The following is a 17,369-nucleotide window of genomic DNA, read 5'->3' as shown; positions in this document are numbered from 1 at the left end:
GACCGTGTGCCGCACAGTTCCCCCGTAGAATCTCCGTGTTGGCATAACGGGATCCTTGGCTCGCCTAGACAAGTCGGATGTGGACACAAAGGTGATAGACACTGAAACTTGAATAAGCGCCGATAGAACTGCAGCTGCGATACAACTTCGGTAAAACGGAAATCGGAGCCGTCCGTCGATGGCGTCAGGTTGATTTGATTGGACCGTTAGAAACCAATACGCGTCACCTATCCTCCTAAAAAGTTTGCCTGGAAAAGGACGATAAAGTAAACAAGACTATTAAATACTGTAGCTCGTCGGCTCACACAACGCACTAATACATACGCAAAACAGATGTGGCGCTTGCCGGTTCGCTGGCGTTCAAACGCCATTAGGCACCTTTAATAGTGTGCAACACGGAGTCACGTGAATGCTTGTTTTCTTTACGGCAGCCTTCATAACTATAGTGATTACTGTTTCAGCATATAGAAGTACCATAACGGACGAAATTCCCGAGATGATCGCACATAGAACGGGCCGACCTCTCTTTTACTTTTCGCTCATAAATTCCGCCCCTGCGTTCTTTGAAGGTGAAGATAAGAAAATAAAAACACGAAGGCACTCCTGTCGAGAGCGATGGGGGGAGTGGGCTGTACAAATTGACAAAAGTTCAATGCCACAAACGCTGTATGCCAGGGCGGAGAGGCAGGAATGATCGTGTCGCTTGGGACACGACGCGGAGGCTGTCATACAGCACAGAGCTGCTCTATTTCCGCTCAGGTAAAAAAAGCAGCGATCTGAAACAACAAAAATAAATGGACAAGTTTCTTCGTCCCCTCAAAGAGCGGAGCCGCCAAGACAGCCCTGCGACTTTTCCCCCTCACAGTTCTTCCCTTTTCCCCACACCCCTCAGTCCTGATCCTGAACTACGAGAGCGCGGAGGAACCCCCCCCCCCCCCCCCCCCCCCACTCATTTTTTCTTTTTACGTATTTGCCCTCGTTCGCATCAGAAAAGAGCGAAAAGCGAAGCCAGTTCGAGTATAGTTAGGGCCCTAAACCTGCTCCTTGTTGAAGAAACCGCGCCACGCATTGTGGCAAATAATAAGAAAAGAGCGAGCCCAGGGTAAACAACAAAAGTGAAAGATAGAAAGAGAGAGAGAGAAAAAACAAGAAGGATGCGTGCGAGAAACGAGCGGAACAACGTCTACCCCCCACCCGACCTTCTTGGCGGCGACCCTGCCCTCCCCAGCGGCTGATCGCCGCGCCGAAAAGCGGCCGGACAGATGGCGCCACCGGGCCTCCCCGCACTCGTCGTATTTATCTTTGCGTCCGCCGCAATCTGCCGCCGCCCCACCCCTCTTTCTCGCTCGCTCTCTCTCCCCACTCCACTCTTTTGGTGTTTTTGATCGTTCAATCCCGTCGTCTGCTCCTGCTGCCTCCCAAACCAGTTGCGAATTCGCCCGCGTGCGGCACGTTTTGGGACAGCAGCGCTGCAAGGCAACACAACAACGCCCGTTCGCCGGTGTGCGCGCGCGACACCGCGAAGACTCTAGCGACTTCTGTGCTTTTATTTTCCACTCCGTTCGTGCCTAGGGAAGCACACAACTGCCACGAAGAACAAGCAGTCTCGTCCTGAAGTTCTCGCGGCTTACGTCGCCGTTCTATTCTTTTTTCGCCGCTCTTGTTTGCCGTTTTCTCAACGAGTCTCAGCGGCGCTTGTCTGAACTTTTTTTTTCGCTTCGCTCGCTCGCCGAGTGGTCCGCGCGAGACAGTTTCGTTGGAGCGGTGCCGACCTTCACGCCGATGCCGAAAGCAGAAGTCGGCGTTTCAAGAAGCGTGGCGGCGTGATGGGCAGCCACCGTCGTCGTCGTGGTGGACCGTGCTCGACGGAAGAAGCGCTTTCGTCGCCGCTGCCCTTGCTGAAGAAGCGGGCCTGAGCCTGGCAGGGAAGCGACTGTCGTTGTTTCGACTGTGGCCGTGGTGTAGCAGCGAGAGGTGGTGCGCTTGCCTCTGTTCGTGTGTCGTCTGCAAAAAAACGTGCTCTGCGATAAGCGACGCCGGATTTTCGACTGCCTGACGGAGCCGCCGGCGTTTGCAACATGGATTACTGGAAGCAGGTGATTCTTTTCACGCTACTCGACTTCTTTTCCTGATTGTTTTTTTTTTACCGGCCGCGCACGGTGATTTGAGAAGCGCGAAGTCGCGAAGGAATGGACAAAATGATTCCAGTCTTCGTAAAACCGGCCGTAAAAACGAAACAAACAAAAGAAAAGAAAAATCTTCCAAAGAGGTCGTTCGATAAAAAGACAGTGCGAAAGAAAAAGATGAATGCTTGATCGTTTTGCATTGCTTGGGATATGCGTGCGAGAAAGTAAAAGGCAGCGGTGTAAAGGTCACATAATAATGCACGATGTTCGGTACGTCGAAAGGCTAGCAACAAATTCTGAGATACTTGACGCGAACAAGTCCCTCCAATACGAGGGAGAACAAAATTAGAACATTCATTTAATGATTATTCCATAATTATATATGTGTGACAAGCACATTTTTTTTCTGCTTTCTAACTACTTTTCCTCTGGGCGTATAATCATGACGAACATTTTCAACTTTCACGAAGAAATAACCGCAAAAATTCGTGGTTTTGTGCAAACTGGTAGCCTGTTCCTTTCATACTGAAGAAACCTGTACTTTGGCCCCCGTTAAGCTGAAACCAAATATAACCAATTCATATTTACAATCAGCTGTTTAATATTCCCGCGTCAGTAATTAATCAGCACCATTCGTGAATAAGGCGGTAACGCCCCTCATTTGCCTCTGTGGGCAGGCCAGAAGGCACAATGGGTAAGCGCACTTGACCTAGATTTGCGGCCATAAAGCCTAACCTTCTTGTCGTCGTTGCAACGGATTACAGATAGCAACGGGTTCTGGCCGTCGTCCCTGTTTTATCGCGCGTTTAAGTTGACGTGGTCGTTAAACGCTCTCTTGACGGAGCCGGGCTCGATAATGCCACGTGTGCCCAGAAGCCTTGTGTGCTCGCTGTTCCTTCCTGGCAATGTATAAAAGGAAACAGAGTCCTTACCGTGAATAAAAATCTAGGCGCATGCTTTTCTACCTGCGGAAACTAGCGGAGTAGCCTCTCAAGTGTAGGCCACGACCGGTACGAAGCCTGCCCGGGTATATCGGGAGACTCTATTAATAGAGCTAAGCTGGGATCGTCCGGCCACGTAAATCCATGCACTTCTAATCGTATGTTGCGCACGAAAAAAAAAAAAGCACCGAGCACTTCAATGTAGCGCGCAGTTCGGTATAACGAGATTACTGTATCGATCACGCAGCGAGAGGAAACGTGCAAACGTAAGAAACAGTACTCTGAGAAATATGATAGTTCGAATGTGTAATGGAAGTAAGAGCGACTGTCTCACTAAGCCGAACTGTAAAGAACAATTTGCGGGGCTAGTTGGTGATACTTTTTTTTTCTAGAAAAGTAATTTAGTGCTACCCTTATTTTCAAACGATCGCGCAGACAGACATGACAGGAGGGGCAAGGCGTCTTGTCGTGTGTGTCCGTTTGCTCGTTTGGAAAATTAGTAGCGCTTAATTACTTCTCTCGAAAGAAATAATTCCAAGTACCGATTCTTTTAGCCCTTTGCGATCGCTCTTTGTCGCCGCTGTCACCGCGGCTACTTGGCGTGGTGAAATAACGGTACAGGTGATAATAAATACACGGAAAAGGAAGAATCGTTTCGCCTGTCGTCCTTTTAATGGAACGCTTTGATCCGATTCCTCGCCTGGAACGCCACCTAAGGTGACAATGACGAAAGCCGAAGCAATTCGAACGCAACCGTATCGTTAGTTCTTTGATACTTTTCGCTCCGTGGTTGGTATTTCGCGTCATTTTCTTCCTTCATCACTTGATCGTTTATTACTCGCGGAGAAAGCTGACGCATCCCTTTTTGGTGTGTTACGTTGCGACGTATATACAACAAGGACTCGTGTAAAAAGCGAACAACACAACTGCGCTAAGGCTTAGTTCATATTCCGACGCTTCTCGGTGCAAACGCAGAAAACGGTACCAGAAGTAAAGTAAAGCCGCATACAACACGGACGTTCGTCCGTTCTTTATTTCTTTATTCAGTGATTAATACGAGCTCGCCGTACACGCTGCACCCCGTCATAAAACCGAATGCCACAGTGAACGCCGCACATAACGCCGCTTCACCGCATACCTCAGAACCACGTATCGCACCGCAGAACTACTCATCAGGTCATAAACCCTCGCATCAGTCCACAAGACCACATCGCACACTGCACTACCTGCATCATTCCACAGCACACACCACTCGACATGCCACATCACAGCCCACCCCTACTATACATGGAGGGTTCGGCTGAGTGCTGCCCTGGATGCTTGCGGTTAAGGACCCTCAATTAGCGAACAGCGTGAGAATGCTTAGCGTGTGCGCACGCCGCCGGCCACTTTCTCACGCAGTACACATTGTAATAGTAATAGTGCAATCGCGTATTCGCCAGCAGCCTCTCTTCACCCTCGGGACGGTTCAGGTCAAAACGCCATTGCGGACCACGTGCTTTGAGCCGTGACGCGGCCACCCGCGAAGTGCTCCGTGGGTGCCTCGAATTAAGGCCCCTGTCTCGCTGGGGGCCCCCGTACACACGACAGACGGCTGATAGCCTTGCGCTCGTGTGTGTGTGTATACACATAGTGTATATACAGCGAAGCGAGTGGGTGTCACGTGGGCGTCGCAATATGTGCCCGGCAGGATCCTGTCGCATGCGCCACCCAATTCGCTTGCTGCGGCCTTTCCGCGGTGTTTCTTTCTTCTTGGGCGACAGCTGTATGCAAGCACAGTCGACTGCAAAAATTTACGGGGTGCGGTTGTGCGAAAAAAAGAATTATCTCAACGCCGTCACCCATGCCAGTCGCTTAGAATGCCAGCAATTGCGAGGAGGCTGTCGTGATCCATCCGCTTGTGTGAGTTCCGGGCGACTACAGGTCGCGAGGCAGCACAAGAAAATAAATTTGTAACAGATCGTATGCATCTCGTAAACGGCGTCGTGGTACTGTCGAATCCCTATAAATCGAACTCGAAGGCAACTGAAACATTGGTAGAATTATACTGAGCTGAGCCGGTCGGAATGAACTGTGTGTGTGTGTGCGTGTGCGTATGTGTGCGTGCGTGTGTGTGTGTGTGAGAGAGAAAGAGAGACCGCATTGTTTGAAACCTGTGTCGCATTTCGGAGTTGGTGAAATTCTGACATTTCCGCGCACCAAAACTTCAGTGCATGTCAAAGGGCGTGACAAGTGCAAAAATGTTTTCACATAGCGCCACCACAGCTTACAGGGCATGGCAGAAAAGTGGCTGGAGCTCCTGAAGTCAGTACACTGCGCTGTTAGCCGCCTAACGCCGCTGTCCGCAGTGCATTTACGGCTTGTTTAAATGATATATAAGCTAATTTTGCGAGCAAAAGAAAAACAAGACAACCTTGAGAGCATACGCGCAGAGATAGACAAGCAGCTGCTGCGGGAGTCAAAGTGAACTGCATCGGCGTGCCATTTCTGACAACCGATGATGAGCAATTAGAGCGTGTGATCTGCTTGACGCTGAAAATGCAATAGTATGGACACCCCCTCCTCCTCCTCCTCCTCCTCCTCCTCCTCCTCCTCCTCCTCCTCCTCGGTAAGCATGAAAGCGCTCCGCAATGAGTCATCGTATGTTGGTGCACCTGTGTGGTAGGCGGACAATGACCAGGGTGTGACGAACGCTCTTATTCGATTTTTTTTTCTACCGTTGAGACTTTTCGCATTCTCGTAATGCCTCGAGTATATTGTTAACTAGTAGTCCACAACGAAAAACGACATCGTTTCCCGCGCTCTTTTGGTGCCTCGCATGGCGTACAAGCGGAATTGGCAGAATCGCCTTGCAAACGTGAGTGTATCTCTCTATACACACTGCTTTCGTGAAACGAACCTCCATATAAATGTTTGCGGGACTGTAGAGGTAACGACAATAGTGGTAATATGGTATGGAAAGTGCAACAGCGCTTGCGGTTTTTTTCAACTTCGTCGTACCTGCAGTTTTTCGTCCATCCGTTTTGAAAGTGCACATGATAGGATAACTAAGTCACACTGCAGTCTTTGGTGACTAGGCCAAGTAGTTCTCGTACATTGCTTACGCCTTGGAAACAATCTTGTGCTTGTTGCAGCCTCCTTTATATATATAAAACATTGACGCGATTAAAACAATTCGCGGCCTATCGTTTTCTTTCTTTTTTTTTTCGCCAGGCAAGAACATGTACGCTTCATTTGGGGTTATTCCCATCGCTACTCTACCCAGCCTAGAAAGCAGGCGCGTATTTACGATGAGCTGACCGTTGTTCGCTGAAAAGATATAGTTTTTTTTTTGTTTTTACGTGAAAAACACCCCCTCCCTTCGTTTCGCCCCAGTCAAAAAGTTCGTCACGCTGGCATAATAAACAACTTACCTGCAGGCAAATAAAGTTTGGCATCTCGGCGCATAGATGCGAAGCTGAAAGCTTGCAGCTTATCGGTAGCAGTGGGGAACCGCATAATGTTCGAGCGAAAGTGCGAAGATAAATTCGAGTGTCTCCAACTGGTCTGCGCGAACATAACAGGCGGTTTGTTGGAAACCACTCACTTGTCCTACTTGATGCAAATCTTGCTCTTTAAATGCGAAATAGCCTTTCTGGGTTTATGATCGCTCCCTCGACCACACGGGAGTACTGCGCAGGAGCGCGCGCGTGTTTTTCACCGGCGCACCGTTCGTCGATTAACAACTGTTTCGTCACGCATATCGCAAATATTGGGGGGTGATCGGAAAGCTCTGGAATAATCTGACCTAACTGAACCCAGCTGAGTTGGGTCATTTTCTGTCTTGCTCGTAGAAGCTGCGATAACATCGGTCGTTCGCTTACTTGAGATAAGCGATGCTTCGGAAGGCTTTGGATATGTAAGAGAAAAAAAATAGCGAAGTACTCGAAAGATAAGCAGTTAATAAGCGAACCAAGCGTTTCTGACCGACCCCGTGCAAAACGTTTGTGAGAGTGCATTTCGAGCCTGGTGCTCCTGCGCACGGACCGGAGAGTGTGTGTAAGAGCTGATTCAATTTAGCCGCCGCGGTGGCTGAGTGGTTACGGCGCTCGGCTGCTGGCCCGAAAGACGCGGGTTCGATCCCGGTCGCGGCGGTCGAATTTCGATGGAGGCGAAATTCTAGAGACCCGTGTACTGTGCGATGTCAGTGCACGTTAAAGAACCCCAGGTGGTCGAAATTTCCGGAGCCCTTCACTACGGCGTCTCTCATAGCCTGAGTCGCTTTGGGACGTTAAACCCCTATAAACCATAAACCATGATTCAATTTAATCCAATTCAATTGAATTTCTGGGAATGGTCTGGTCGGCTATACTCAGGCTTAAATTTATGAATAGACAGCTTGAAGAGGCCCAGGTAGGCGTTACAAATACAAGCACAAGTTGAAAGATAAATAATATGACCACAGAGTACGAAATTCATATATATATATATATATATATATATATTGAATGCTTATTGCACTGTATATCTGAAAAGCATGTTGATTTACTTCGACATTCAAGAATGGCAGAGCGGCGAATGGATTTCTCTTGCAAGAGATACTTTATTCCTCCAGGTTTGGCTTAATGATCTTCAGCTAGACTAAATAACAGCAATTTATGCGTGGGACAGATAAGGCATAATGTATCCACAGATTGATTTTATATGCATGGGAGAACCGTACGACAGCTGGGTATTGCACCTGCTACTGATAGGAGATTAGTCATTGAAAGTGTGTGCATTCCAAGTAAGGTAAGAAAAAATTATACCAATGTGGTGTGCTCATAAACAAGTTCAGTTTCCTCGCCAGCACTTGTGATAGTGTTTTGAGCCTGAGAGCAGTGCCTTTAGCACGAAATAACACCACCCCTGTTTCTATGGGATTAATTTTAGGTAATCTTCATGGAGGGCTTCAAGTAATCGGTAACATTTGTTCTCCAGTTTGTCGACCAGAGAGTGGAAATGGAGTCATCAGAGTGTATGATAATAATCAATGTCCACGATGCTGTTTATGAACACGTTGGGTATAAGAGAGTGCCTAGCACGCTTTCCTGAGCCGTGCTATACTCTCATTACCGGCAATAAAGATTCACGAGATCACTCCTAACGACAGTCGAGGCTCCAAAGCAAGCGCCAGCCGAGTGTGCGCTGTGTCGTACACCACCTTTGGATCGGAAGTGCAATCGGTGCGCCCCGCTACGGAGGCGGACGCTGCGCACCTGCCGGCGTGCAAAAGCCGCTCTCAGCACACGGCACCGCGTGGGACGGAAAACTTGCTGCGTGTGCGTGAGAGAAGTAAAATAAAAATGTTAACACTAGCTCTTTGTGGAAAAATGTCGCTCGCTCGAAGCTTGTAAGCAAGAGCTGTGAGTGGCTTCGGGAAAAAGGCCTCGAAACAGGGGCGCAGTTGGCCCACAGTGATGGAATAAACCAAAAAAATGTCAGCCTATTTGGGTAATTAGGCCAAGTGCGGATATGTGCGCTAGCATGACGTCAGTTGTCGATTGGAGCTATATACGACTTACAAAACGGTACCAGGCTGCCACCTGATTACCACCTAAACTTCTTCCGTTTAGCTACCGAGCTAGCATCAGTGCGATCACACTCTCGTCCTGATCGCTGCTGCCCATTCAGCTTAGATCGGTGCGCTTAGAAGCGGTGCCGCCTGATTGGCGCACCAGGTTCTCGCCTGGTTACCACCGGCTACACCTTGGCAAGTAAGCCACCCCGTACGCATGTGAACAGTAGCGCAGTGGCACAAGGCAGGCACTATGGCAGGAGTTGCCACCGGTGGGACTTTGGGCTGCCGCCTGACACGGTGGGGAGGCTGCCCACCACCCGATGGGCAGATGAGAAGCCTGCCACAAAACCATCACCATCAGCCTGATTAGGCCCACTGCAGGGCAGAGGCCTCTCCCGTGTCTCTCCAATTAACCCCGTACTTTGCCAGCTGCAGGCGCCCTATCCCCGCAAACTTCGTAATTTCATCCACTCACCAAACTTTTTGCCGCTTCCTGCTACGGTTGCCTTCGAATCCGCATTACATGCCCTGCCCAAGCCCATTTCTTCCTCTTGATTTCGACTAAGATGTCATTAACACGCGTTTGTTTTCTCACCCACTCTGCCCCGTTACACCTATCGTATTTCTAGCGTCAGACAAACCGACAGACACACACAACGCCCGAATGCGGGGAATTGCCGCTATAAGTGCCAGCGCACTAAGCATTCTGCAACTTGATACTTCTATACACAGAGAACATGGTTTATTCACATAAGCCTTCCCTATAGACTTGAAAGAAAGCGACCTACTTTTTTCCTTCGTCATGCGCACAGTTCGGCGCGCTGACATTTTGGCTCTTTTTTTTCGGTATGTATGTTTTCTTTTTTTTTTTTTGCAACCACAGTGCTGGGCTCAGATCGATGTTAGACTGATCTATGCTGCTACTCGTGGATTTTATTCGACCAAGAGAATTGGAGTAGCTGCGCTTGTGTGGCTGCCCGTGTGGATGCGTGGAGCAGTTGTGTAAACCAGCCGTCCTGCGTACGCCTCGTCAGTGGAGCAGGACGACCAGTCGCGTGTCCGCGCAACGCCAGCGCCGAGAGGGTGAGAGAGAGAGAGAGGCCGGGAAGAAGCTCGCCCGAGGGGGACCAGTGCTCGATGATGCGACGATAATTAATCGGGTCATCCGATCGACTCTGCGCACCGCAGGGAGGGAGGGTGGGATAAGTGGCCAGCGACAGTAGATCCTCCTCCTGGTCGTCCGCGTGTCTGCTTCCGCTTCCCCTCGCATTGCGTGAGCTCGTGCGGACTGGCCGAGAGGCTGCCGTCACTTGCGCTGCTCCCGCCGCAGCCAGTTGATGCGTGCGTTCACTGGCCCCCTTCTCTCGGCGTTAAAGGGGGGGAGGGGGCCCGAGGCGACGCGGTGACATCGTTATACCGCTGCCCCTGCGCCGTCGGCCGACGACGACAGGCAGCAGCTGTGCCGCTTCCCGCGAGGGCGCCTTTCTTTCTTTCTTTCTTTCTTTCTTTCTTTCTTTCTTTCTTTCTTTCTTTCTTTCTTTCTTTCTTTCTCCTTGCTGCTCTCGCAGCTGTCCATCCTCCTGCGACCGATAGCCCTGCAGTGATGCGGGATTCTGCAGCCCAGCAAGGGGAAAATAAGAAACGAAGTAAAGGTTGCTAGTTAAGTTTGTTCGGTGACCTAAATGATGCTAATTAACTCAACAGCGCCGGTTCTCTGCCGAGAATGAAGCTGCCGGCAGTGGATGCGGGCCTGCGGGGCAGCAGACCTGCTTTCACCTGGGCCACTGCGTTCGTGTTGCGAACCGTGTGACAGCGCGGTTTTCGTCTTGTTTTTTTCATCTCTAATAGATGTAGTAAGAGTTAGGTTTCGTACATCTTACGGGCTGTGCGATGTAAGTGCACGTTAAAAACGTCGGGTGATCGAAATTAATCCGGAGCGTTCCGATATGGCGTTCTTCAGTCCTCAGCCCCATGTGTAGCTTCGGAACGTTAAAGCCCGCACGTACCATACCATGCCACACCACACGCCGCACAACAACATAACGTATAGCATAATATGTAACGTAACAAATACACCTCTGAACAAACGTCAGCGGGGCACAGGGTGTGGTTTCAGTTTTTAGTTGAAAAGTGTGGTGGAGCACCTAACAGCGTCCCTTAAGTTCTTTCAAAAACCCGGAATGGCAAGGGCGAGAGTTCTGGCCATCTGGAGCTTTGGAACTCTCCCTTCAGAAGACGAAACTCTTTTGGCCTGAGGACATTTAACTTAGTGTGCACATGTGGGCAAAACGGCGTTAGAACATAGGGAAGGAAGTCGTCACCAGAGTTTCCCACCGGAAACACAGTTTAAAACTAGACAAAAAAAAAGCCAAATAATGTTATGCGAATCCTAATCGCGGAATGAATTAACCAAGCCTCCGAAACTACTTGGCAAGCAGAACGTCGCATTCACGGCTCCCTTTCCCGCAAGAAATCAAAAATACTAAAGCTATGAGTGAAGAAAGAGCTGAGTAGTCTTTTATATGTATTTATCCTCAAATGAAATGCGGACATTCCAGCTATATATACTTTCAGTCGAGCGCGCGGGAGAATGCCGTAGCAACAGAAGCGAGGTTGCTGAATCAGGACTACGTCATCGCAAGCGACGTCCTAAAAAAAACCCGCAACTATTTTTTTTTTCTTTCCCGCCGTTATTCCCCGTACACGCGTTCAACCCAGAGCGCCCGTCGGATGCACGGAGACTGCACCCGCAGAAGAAGCTGCAGCATTTTGTTTCGCGGAAACATTTAGACGTTTGCGAACCGGTGATACAGAGGTGACGGACGCGTTTTTGACGTATATGAAAGCGAGAGTCCGAACGTGCTACAGTGCGAACGTGTTAGAGTGCGGACATGTTAGAGTGCGGACATGTTAGAGTGCGGACATGTTAGAGTGCGGACATGTTAGAGTGCGGACATGCTAGAACGCGGACATGCTAGAACGCGGACATGCTAGAGCGCGGTCATGGTAGAGCGCGGTCATGGTAGAGTGCGAACGTGCTGGAGTGCGAACGTGCTGGAGTGCGAACGTGCTAGAGTGCGAACGTGCTAGAGTGCGAACGTGCTAGAGTGCGAACGTGCTAGAGTGCGGACATGCTAGAGTGCGAATCGGCGCGAATGGATAGGCCCTTCTGGCGTCCCTTCCTGCCATTATCCTCCCTCTGTGATGCGCATTTTTGAACATAATGCTGTACCAACATCTAGCTCAACTGTCCGTATTGCAAGCGCGTGAGCGAGGAGGGCTGCAGGCATGAACTACGCATGCGCGTACCGAGCGCTTTCGTTGCGTTCCCGCTCACAGCTGCCATGCCATGAGGTTTCGGGACTTTGCGCACCTGTGTTCCCCGTATCTATCTGTAGAAGGGAGGGGGAGGACGACTTTACGATGGTAACTTCTGACATTCCTGCAGTGACTAATCGTTGGGGCCGTTGGGCTCGAATAGCGCACGCGGGGGCGAAGTCAACAACAACAGAAAAATGGAATGCGGTGTGCTTGCACTTTCTGCTGCCGAACGCGCCTATTTCGCGTTTTTCTCCTCAATATATGCGCTTCAACAGCATGGCATACCCTGCCCTCAGCTGCTTGGGGCAGAGAGCGACAAAGTTTTATTATACACCCGGGGACAGGACATCGCCCTGACTATATAAACGCAATGCTTGTGCAATGTGGCTCGGGGTGTGTCGGCGTACGTTACAATATCGGCAGAAAAATCAGTTGCCGGTAAGCCTTATGCAATGAAACTGGTTGATTTCCCGTCTCCAGACTCGTATTCCTTTGTCTGGTTAACGACGTGAGCTTATTTTTCTCCTTTCCACTCAACGCCTCGTGCTTGGCATCGGCGCATAAGTATACTTCCTGATGCCCTTCACGCAATCCTTCTTTTCCCCCTGTTAATTGTGTGCTCGTTTGGTTGCCTGGCCATTCAGGCGCGTTCTGCCACTGTTGTGCGACTCGTTCAACCGTTGCTCGACTTAATAACCGACTTAAGAATATAACAATGATATAGAAACTCCCCTTGAATGCTGCCGCGTCTTCCTCACCTTCCGTTGCGCTAAAATAGTTTAATGAGGGTTTACCCTCCCAAAGCGACTCAGGCTATGAGGGACGCGTTGCGCTAAAATAGTTGCACCATTGTACAGAATGCTGCTTCGTATGTCAACAGAAGAACTTCATAAATATTTTCTATATTAGGCATGCCTTAAGCTTTGCACTCAAAACTTGCGTGCATTTGTACTTGTCGTTATGTCATCTACTTTGCTTTCTTTGTGCGACTTGCAGTGCATTTATCATTATTATTACGTGTTATGTTTATGTTTCAAGACACTCCTGCCTGGGCCAATTTCGCCTGCAGTACAGTGAAATAAATAAATGAATAAAAAATAAAAAAAATTGTACTCCCTCATCCCCTCCTCGAAGCTTATAGCTCGATTCATTCTTCCTTTTAACGGAACCAGCCAGCGTGAAGAGTAATGGGAAGGTGTAGCGAGCCACACAGACTTCTGTTGCAACTTGTGTGCCAGCCCGGCAAAGGCGAAGGGCTCTCGGCTACGTCTTTCGAGGCCTGCCCGCAACGAGACAGACAGCAGCGCGCGGCGCGAAACCTTTCTGGGAACGGAAAAGGGAGGGAAGAGAAGTGAGGGTTATGGGAAAGGAGGTCCCCCCTTGCTTTCTGCCTACCGCCCGCATCATCGAAGAGCGCAGGGGGCGACCTAAACGACCAGAGAAACAGAGAAACATGAAGCCGAGCCGGGAGTGAGCGACGCTGTGATCTTGTGCTGCTGCTAAAGGGACGCTGCGGTGGAGCAATTGCCGACAGGCAAAGCAAGGCTAACCCCACCTGTAGCATTCAACACCTCAACCTCAACCTCGCCCGTGTCTCATACCTCGGCCTTTTCGCCTCCCCTAATCGGGAAAAGGGAGGCCACGCCAGTTATCGTAACGCGAACAGGTGCGAGTAGTATAAAAGGGAACAAACGCAATATAGTGCGCACGTACCCTAGAAAAGTTTTTTGTTTTGCTTTTGCTGCCATACATATAGTGACAAAAAAAATAGAAAAATGTATTTGTGAGAGTGATTATTACGCTTCGAACCGATTCTGGGAATGTGCATTGGTTGCTTGCTCAGATGTGGTGTTCCCCTTTATATTTCTCGTCACTGTACTTACCTGGACGTCTTCACGGAGGGTGAGGAGGTGGGTTGAAGATGGGGCGGAAGAAGGTAGAAAAGTGAAAGAGGAGGAGGAGGAGGCGTGGAAGGAGGAAAGCGAAAGAATGAAGCGAAGCTAATGATCGTGCGCTGCTCTTGCCCGAGAGGACTGTCGTCATTGCGCTAAGAGCGGCACTTTACTGTAGGCGACAGGCTGGAGAAGCAAGGCGGAGAGAACACGTTGCACGTGTAGCGGTGCACCTCGGCAAACAATGGGCCGCCGAGTGAAAGTGCGTGAGTTGCTCGGAGGAAGCTCGCAGCTGCTGGCCTGCTTGCTGCTACATTATTCCGGCGCCGAAGGGTTGACTGTGCGGGAGGTCCAGACAATGATTACCGCTGCGTTGCTGATCCGACCGCACGCCGTAGGGAGCTTTGAGTTAAAAGACAATCTTCTTCAGGGAAGCTCCGTCGCGGAATTGAACCTCGCGTCTCTAACCGCGTGGCAAGAAAGGGACCCTGCTTTATGGTCAGTGGTCAGTGGTGGTATACTTTACGTGGAGTAAACTATTAGGACAACGCGCAGCACTATACCGTTCAACTTTTCGGGAGGGTTCCGTGGACTACCTCGCGATGCATGTACTCATGTTTCCGAGCACGTGGGAGAAGTACAGCTTCGCTTGAAAGCGTTCAAGCCACAGGGTTTGCTTATGAGTCGCATCAGTTGCGCGTTGACGGCACGTCAGGAACCCTAATCTCAGAAAGCAGAGGGAAACCCTTGTCCTTGACCCTCAGGGGCCAGGGATGAGCTGCAGCTTCAAAAATGGAGGTGCTGTCCGGCTATGGGTCTCCGCTGAAAAGTGAACAGTCTGCCCTGTAGACTTTCGAGCAGCGCTGCACGTCAAGTCTAAAACGTGAAAGCTTCAGCACCAAGCAAGTTTGGTGCAGCCTTCCTTGGAAGCCGCGCTCAGAAAGTGGCTCCGGTGTTCAAGTGTCCCTGCCGCCTTCCTTATTCTGTGGGTTCTTTTCTTTGACACGAGCAAGAATGTTGAGTGAGCTCTTCGCCTCAGTAACTGTTATTTCAGCCTCGATGCGCACAGTAGCCAGCGTTTGGGTCTGCTTCCGTTTCCGTCTTTGAGAAGGACCACGTGTCTCTCCACGACGTCAAAAAAAAAAAGCGCGGAAGAGGAGAGCAGTCCCGAATTCGTCTCCTTGCGACAGGACCTTCTCGTTCTTTACTTTTTTTTTTTTTGTCGTTCACGACGCGAGCGAGCTGGCGTCTGCCAAGCTTGCGCGTATCTTGATTGACGTCACAAAATGGAGGGGTTATCTTTAGTATTGCAACTCTTGACGTACGCGCGTCTCTCGGCCCATTTTCGTGTCTTTGTTTTTTCCTATGTTTCGTTTGTTCAGTTCGCCTTGCTTTCCCGCTCACGCAAGCTTTCACGGAGGAACTCCACGCTGCGTGTTCGTTCGTTCGTGGTGCGTTGCGGGTGTCTCCTTTGAGGGTGCGCTGCCTAGTCCTCCTCCTCTTTTTTTTTTCTCTTTCTCCGGGGTTTTCTGTCTCCTTTGAGGGTGCGCTGCCTAGTCCTCCTCCTCTTTTTTTTCTCTTTCTCCGGGGTTTTCTGTCTCCTTTGAGGGTGCGCTGCCTAGCCCTCCTCCTCTTTTTTTTCTCTTTCTCCGGGGTTTTCTGCCGAGTGGAACAGTTGGGACGAGGCCAGGTAGGTCGAGTCTCCACCGTGCGCTGCCTTTCGTCTCCATGCGAACCTCAGTCCTGCACTTAAAAGAATTAAAAACACAGGGAGAAGAAAGAAAATTTCCTGGCAAGCAGAGGCGAAGCTCCCCCCGTTCAGCTAACCGGATATAAAAGAACCAGCCGCTCTATAGCTACGAGTTAACGTTCGCAGTTAGCTGGGAGAGAGCGGCCCTCGGAACGAAAATATTGCGCCAGCAGCGCGCGCTCCCTTCAAAGGGGACGCGCGTTGAATGAGTCGGTTAGTGTAGCCGCGGTTAGCGAGGCTTTGGGGGCACGGCTGAAACCGTGCGGCTAGGGTCACACACGAGAGCGCTGTCTCTAGGTTTGCATGTCTTTCGAGAAGCTCCTCAGGCTTTGTATACGTACAGAAAGGGAAGGGCCCTGGTGGTTTCGGAACCATCCACACCACTTGAGCGGCGGCAGGGGCCGGTATTTGGCAGATTCTTCTTCTTCACCCCAGGTATATCGTCCTGGCTTTTTTTTTTCTTTCCTGGGGGGAGGTGGGGGGGGGGAGCATTTGCTAAACGACCCTCGCTCTTGGCGTGTCCGCTTTCTAATTCACTCCTTTTCTCGTCGGAAACTGCGGTGCCTTTGTTTGGGAGCAAGTAGTGAAGCGTGAGTTGCATACCGCGATGCAACTGATCGGCACTGAACATAGAGGGCGCTACCTGTGTATCTTATACGATCGCACCGCTGGATGAAATAAATAGGTGCGCGTTCTTCGCTTTTGACTTTCGTTCGCGGAGTGTTCACGACACGAAATGGCGCGAAAGAACAAAAGGAACAACGACACAAGCTTGGGGGCTTCTTGGCACGTAACCTTCTAAGTAAACAGCGCACACGAAGACAGGGACACGAAGGATCAGACGAGCAGCTGAGCACTGGCTGCCTATCCAGCGACGTTTATTTGAGACAGCTGGCTCGATACAGGCGACGGGACGACAGGCAGCTGTTTGGCATGCTAGGAAAACAACGAACACTTGAACGTGTTGCTAAGGCAAGCGATGTCTTTTGCCAGAGGAGACATTGAGACCACATTCACACAGTCACCGCGTCCTGCGGCAATCTTCTCGGCTTCTGTATTTTCTCGTGTATGTCGATCCTTGTCTTTTTTTTTTTTTAGCGATGATGCAGCCTGCTAATTCAGGTGTGCAACCGCACGTGTTACAATGTAAAGCGTAATATCCTTCACGGCTTCCTTTATGACGTCGTTGGCAGGCTTTATGAGCGTTTCATTAATACAGCGGCTGCTATGGCCAGCACATTGTCTCGCGAATAAAACTTGAAGACTTGGCATTTGGAGGGACCTGCATGCAGAAGAGGAATCCGATGCCTACGCACTCGACAGACTTAATCCTGCGCTTCTTGAGACACAGCTCAGTCACGTGACATCTGCGGTCATCGTGGTTTTACTTAGGCTGCGTAGCTTTCGGGGCACAGAACAAGTAACCCTTAACCCGGCAAAACGAATTGTGCGCTCTCCTTCGTAATGTCGTGGCATAGCAGCGTATGCAACATCTTCAGCTACCGCACACGGGGCTGTCTTGGAAGCATGATTTATCCATGTTGCATGTCGGCCTCCACAGGCTCCGAAAAAAACAACAACATAGAAAGAAGACGAAACATAACTGGCGGGTGAGGACACTGCGCAGTTGCCCTGGGCTTTAAACAAACAGTTCGCGCGACACGGTTCTTGTCTTCCTAATAGGGCGATGAGCGACACCTCATGCACGCGAGAGCCTACTATTTACTCGGGCCGCGGATAGCTCGAAGCACCGAAGCCCCGTTCCAAAGCGCCCCCCCCCCCCCCCCCCATTTCTCGTTC

The 17,369-nt window shown here is 50.3% G+C and overlaps 1 protein-coding gene across 3 annotated transcripts in view; it reads left to right on the top strand.

Annotated features, from left to right (window-relative positions):
• Positions 1-17,369, top strand: part of Myo61F (unconventional myosin 61F) — a 155,384-nt gene that overhangs the window by 55,388 nt on the left and 82,627 nt on the right. Inside the window, exon 1 of one of the 3 annotated variants that reach the window (XM_077654091.1) lies at positions 1,286-2,096. The exons of the other annotated variants lie outside the window; for them this stretch is intronic. Coding sequence (XP_077510217.1) covers positions 2,079-2,096 — 18 coding nt within the window. The 5' untranslated portion in view covers positions 1,286-2,078. Of the gene's footprint in view, positions 1-1,285; positions 2,097-17,369 lie in introns of those variants that run through there. 3 annotated transcript variants of the gene reach the window in all.

The sequence above is a fragment of the Amblyomma americanum genome, chromosome 2 (assembly GCF_052857255.1).
Source record: "Amblyomma americanum isolate KBUSLIRL-KWMA chromosome 2, ASM5285725v1, whole genome shotgun sequence".
NCBI lineage: Eukaryota > Metazoa > Arthropoda > Arachnida > Ixodida > Ixodidae > Amblyomma > Amblyomma americanum.
Note: the sequence above shows the minus strand (reverse complement) of the source record. Positions and strands in the feature narration are given on the sequence as shown.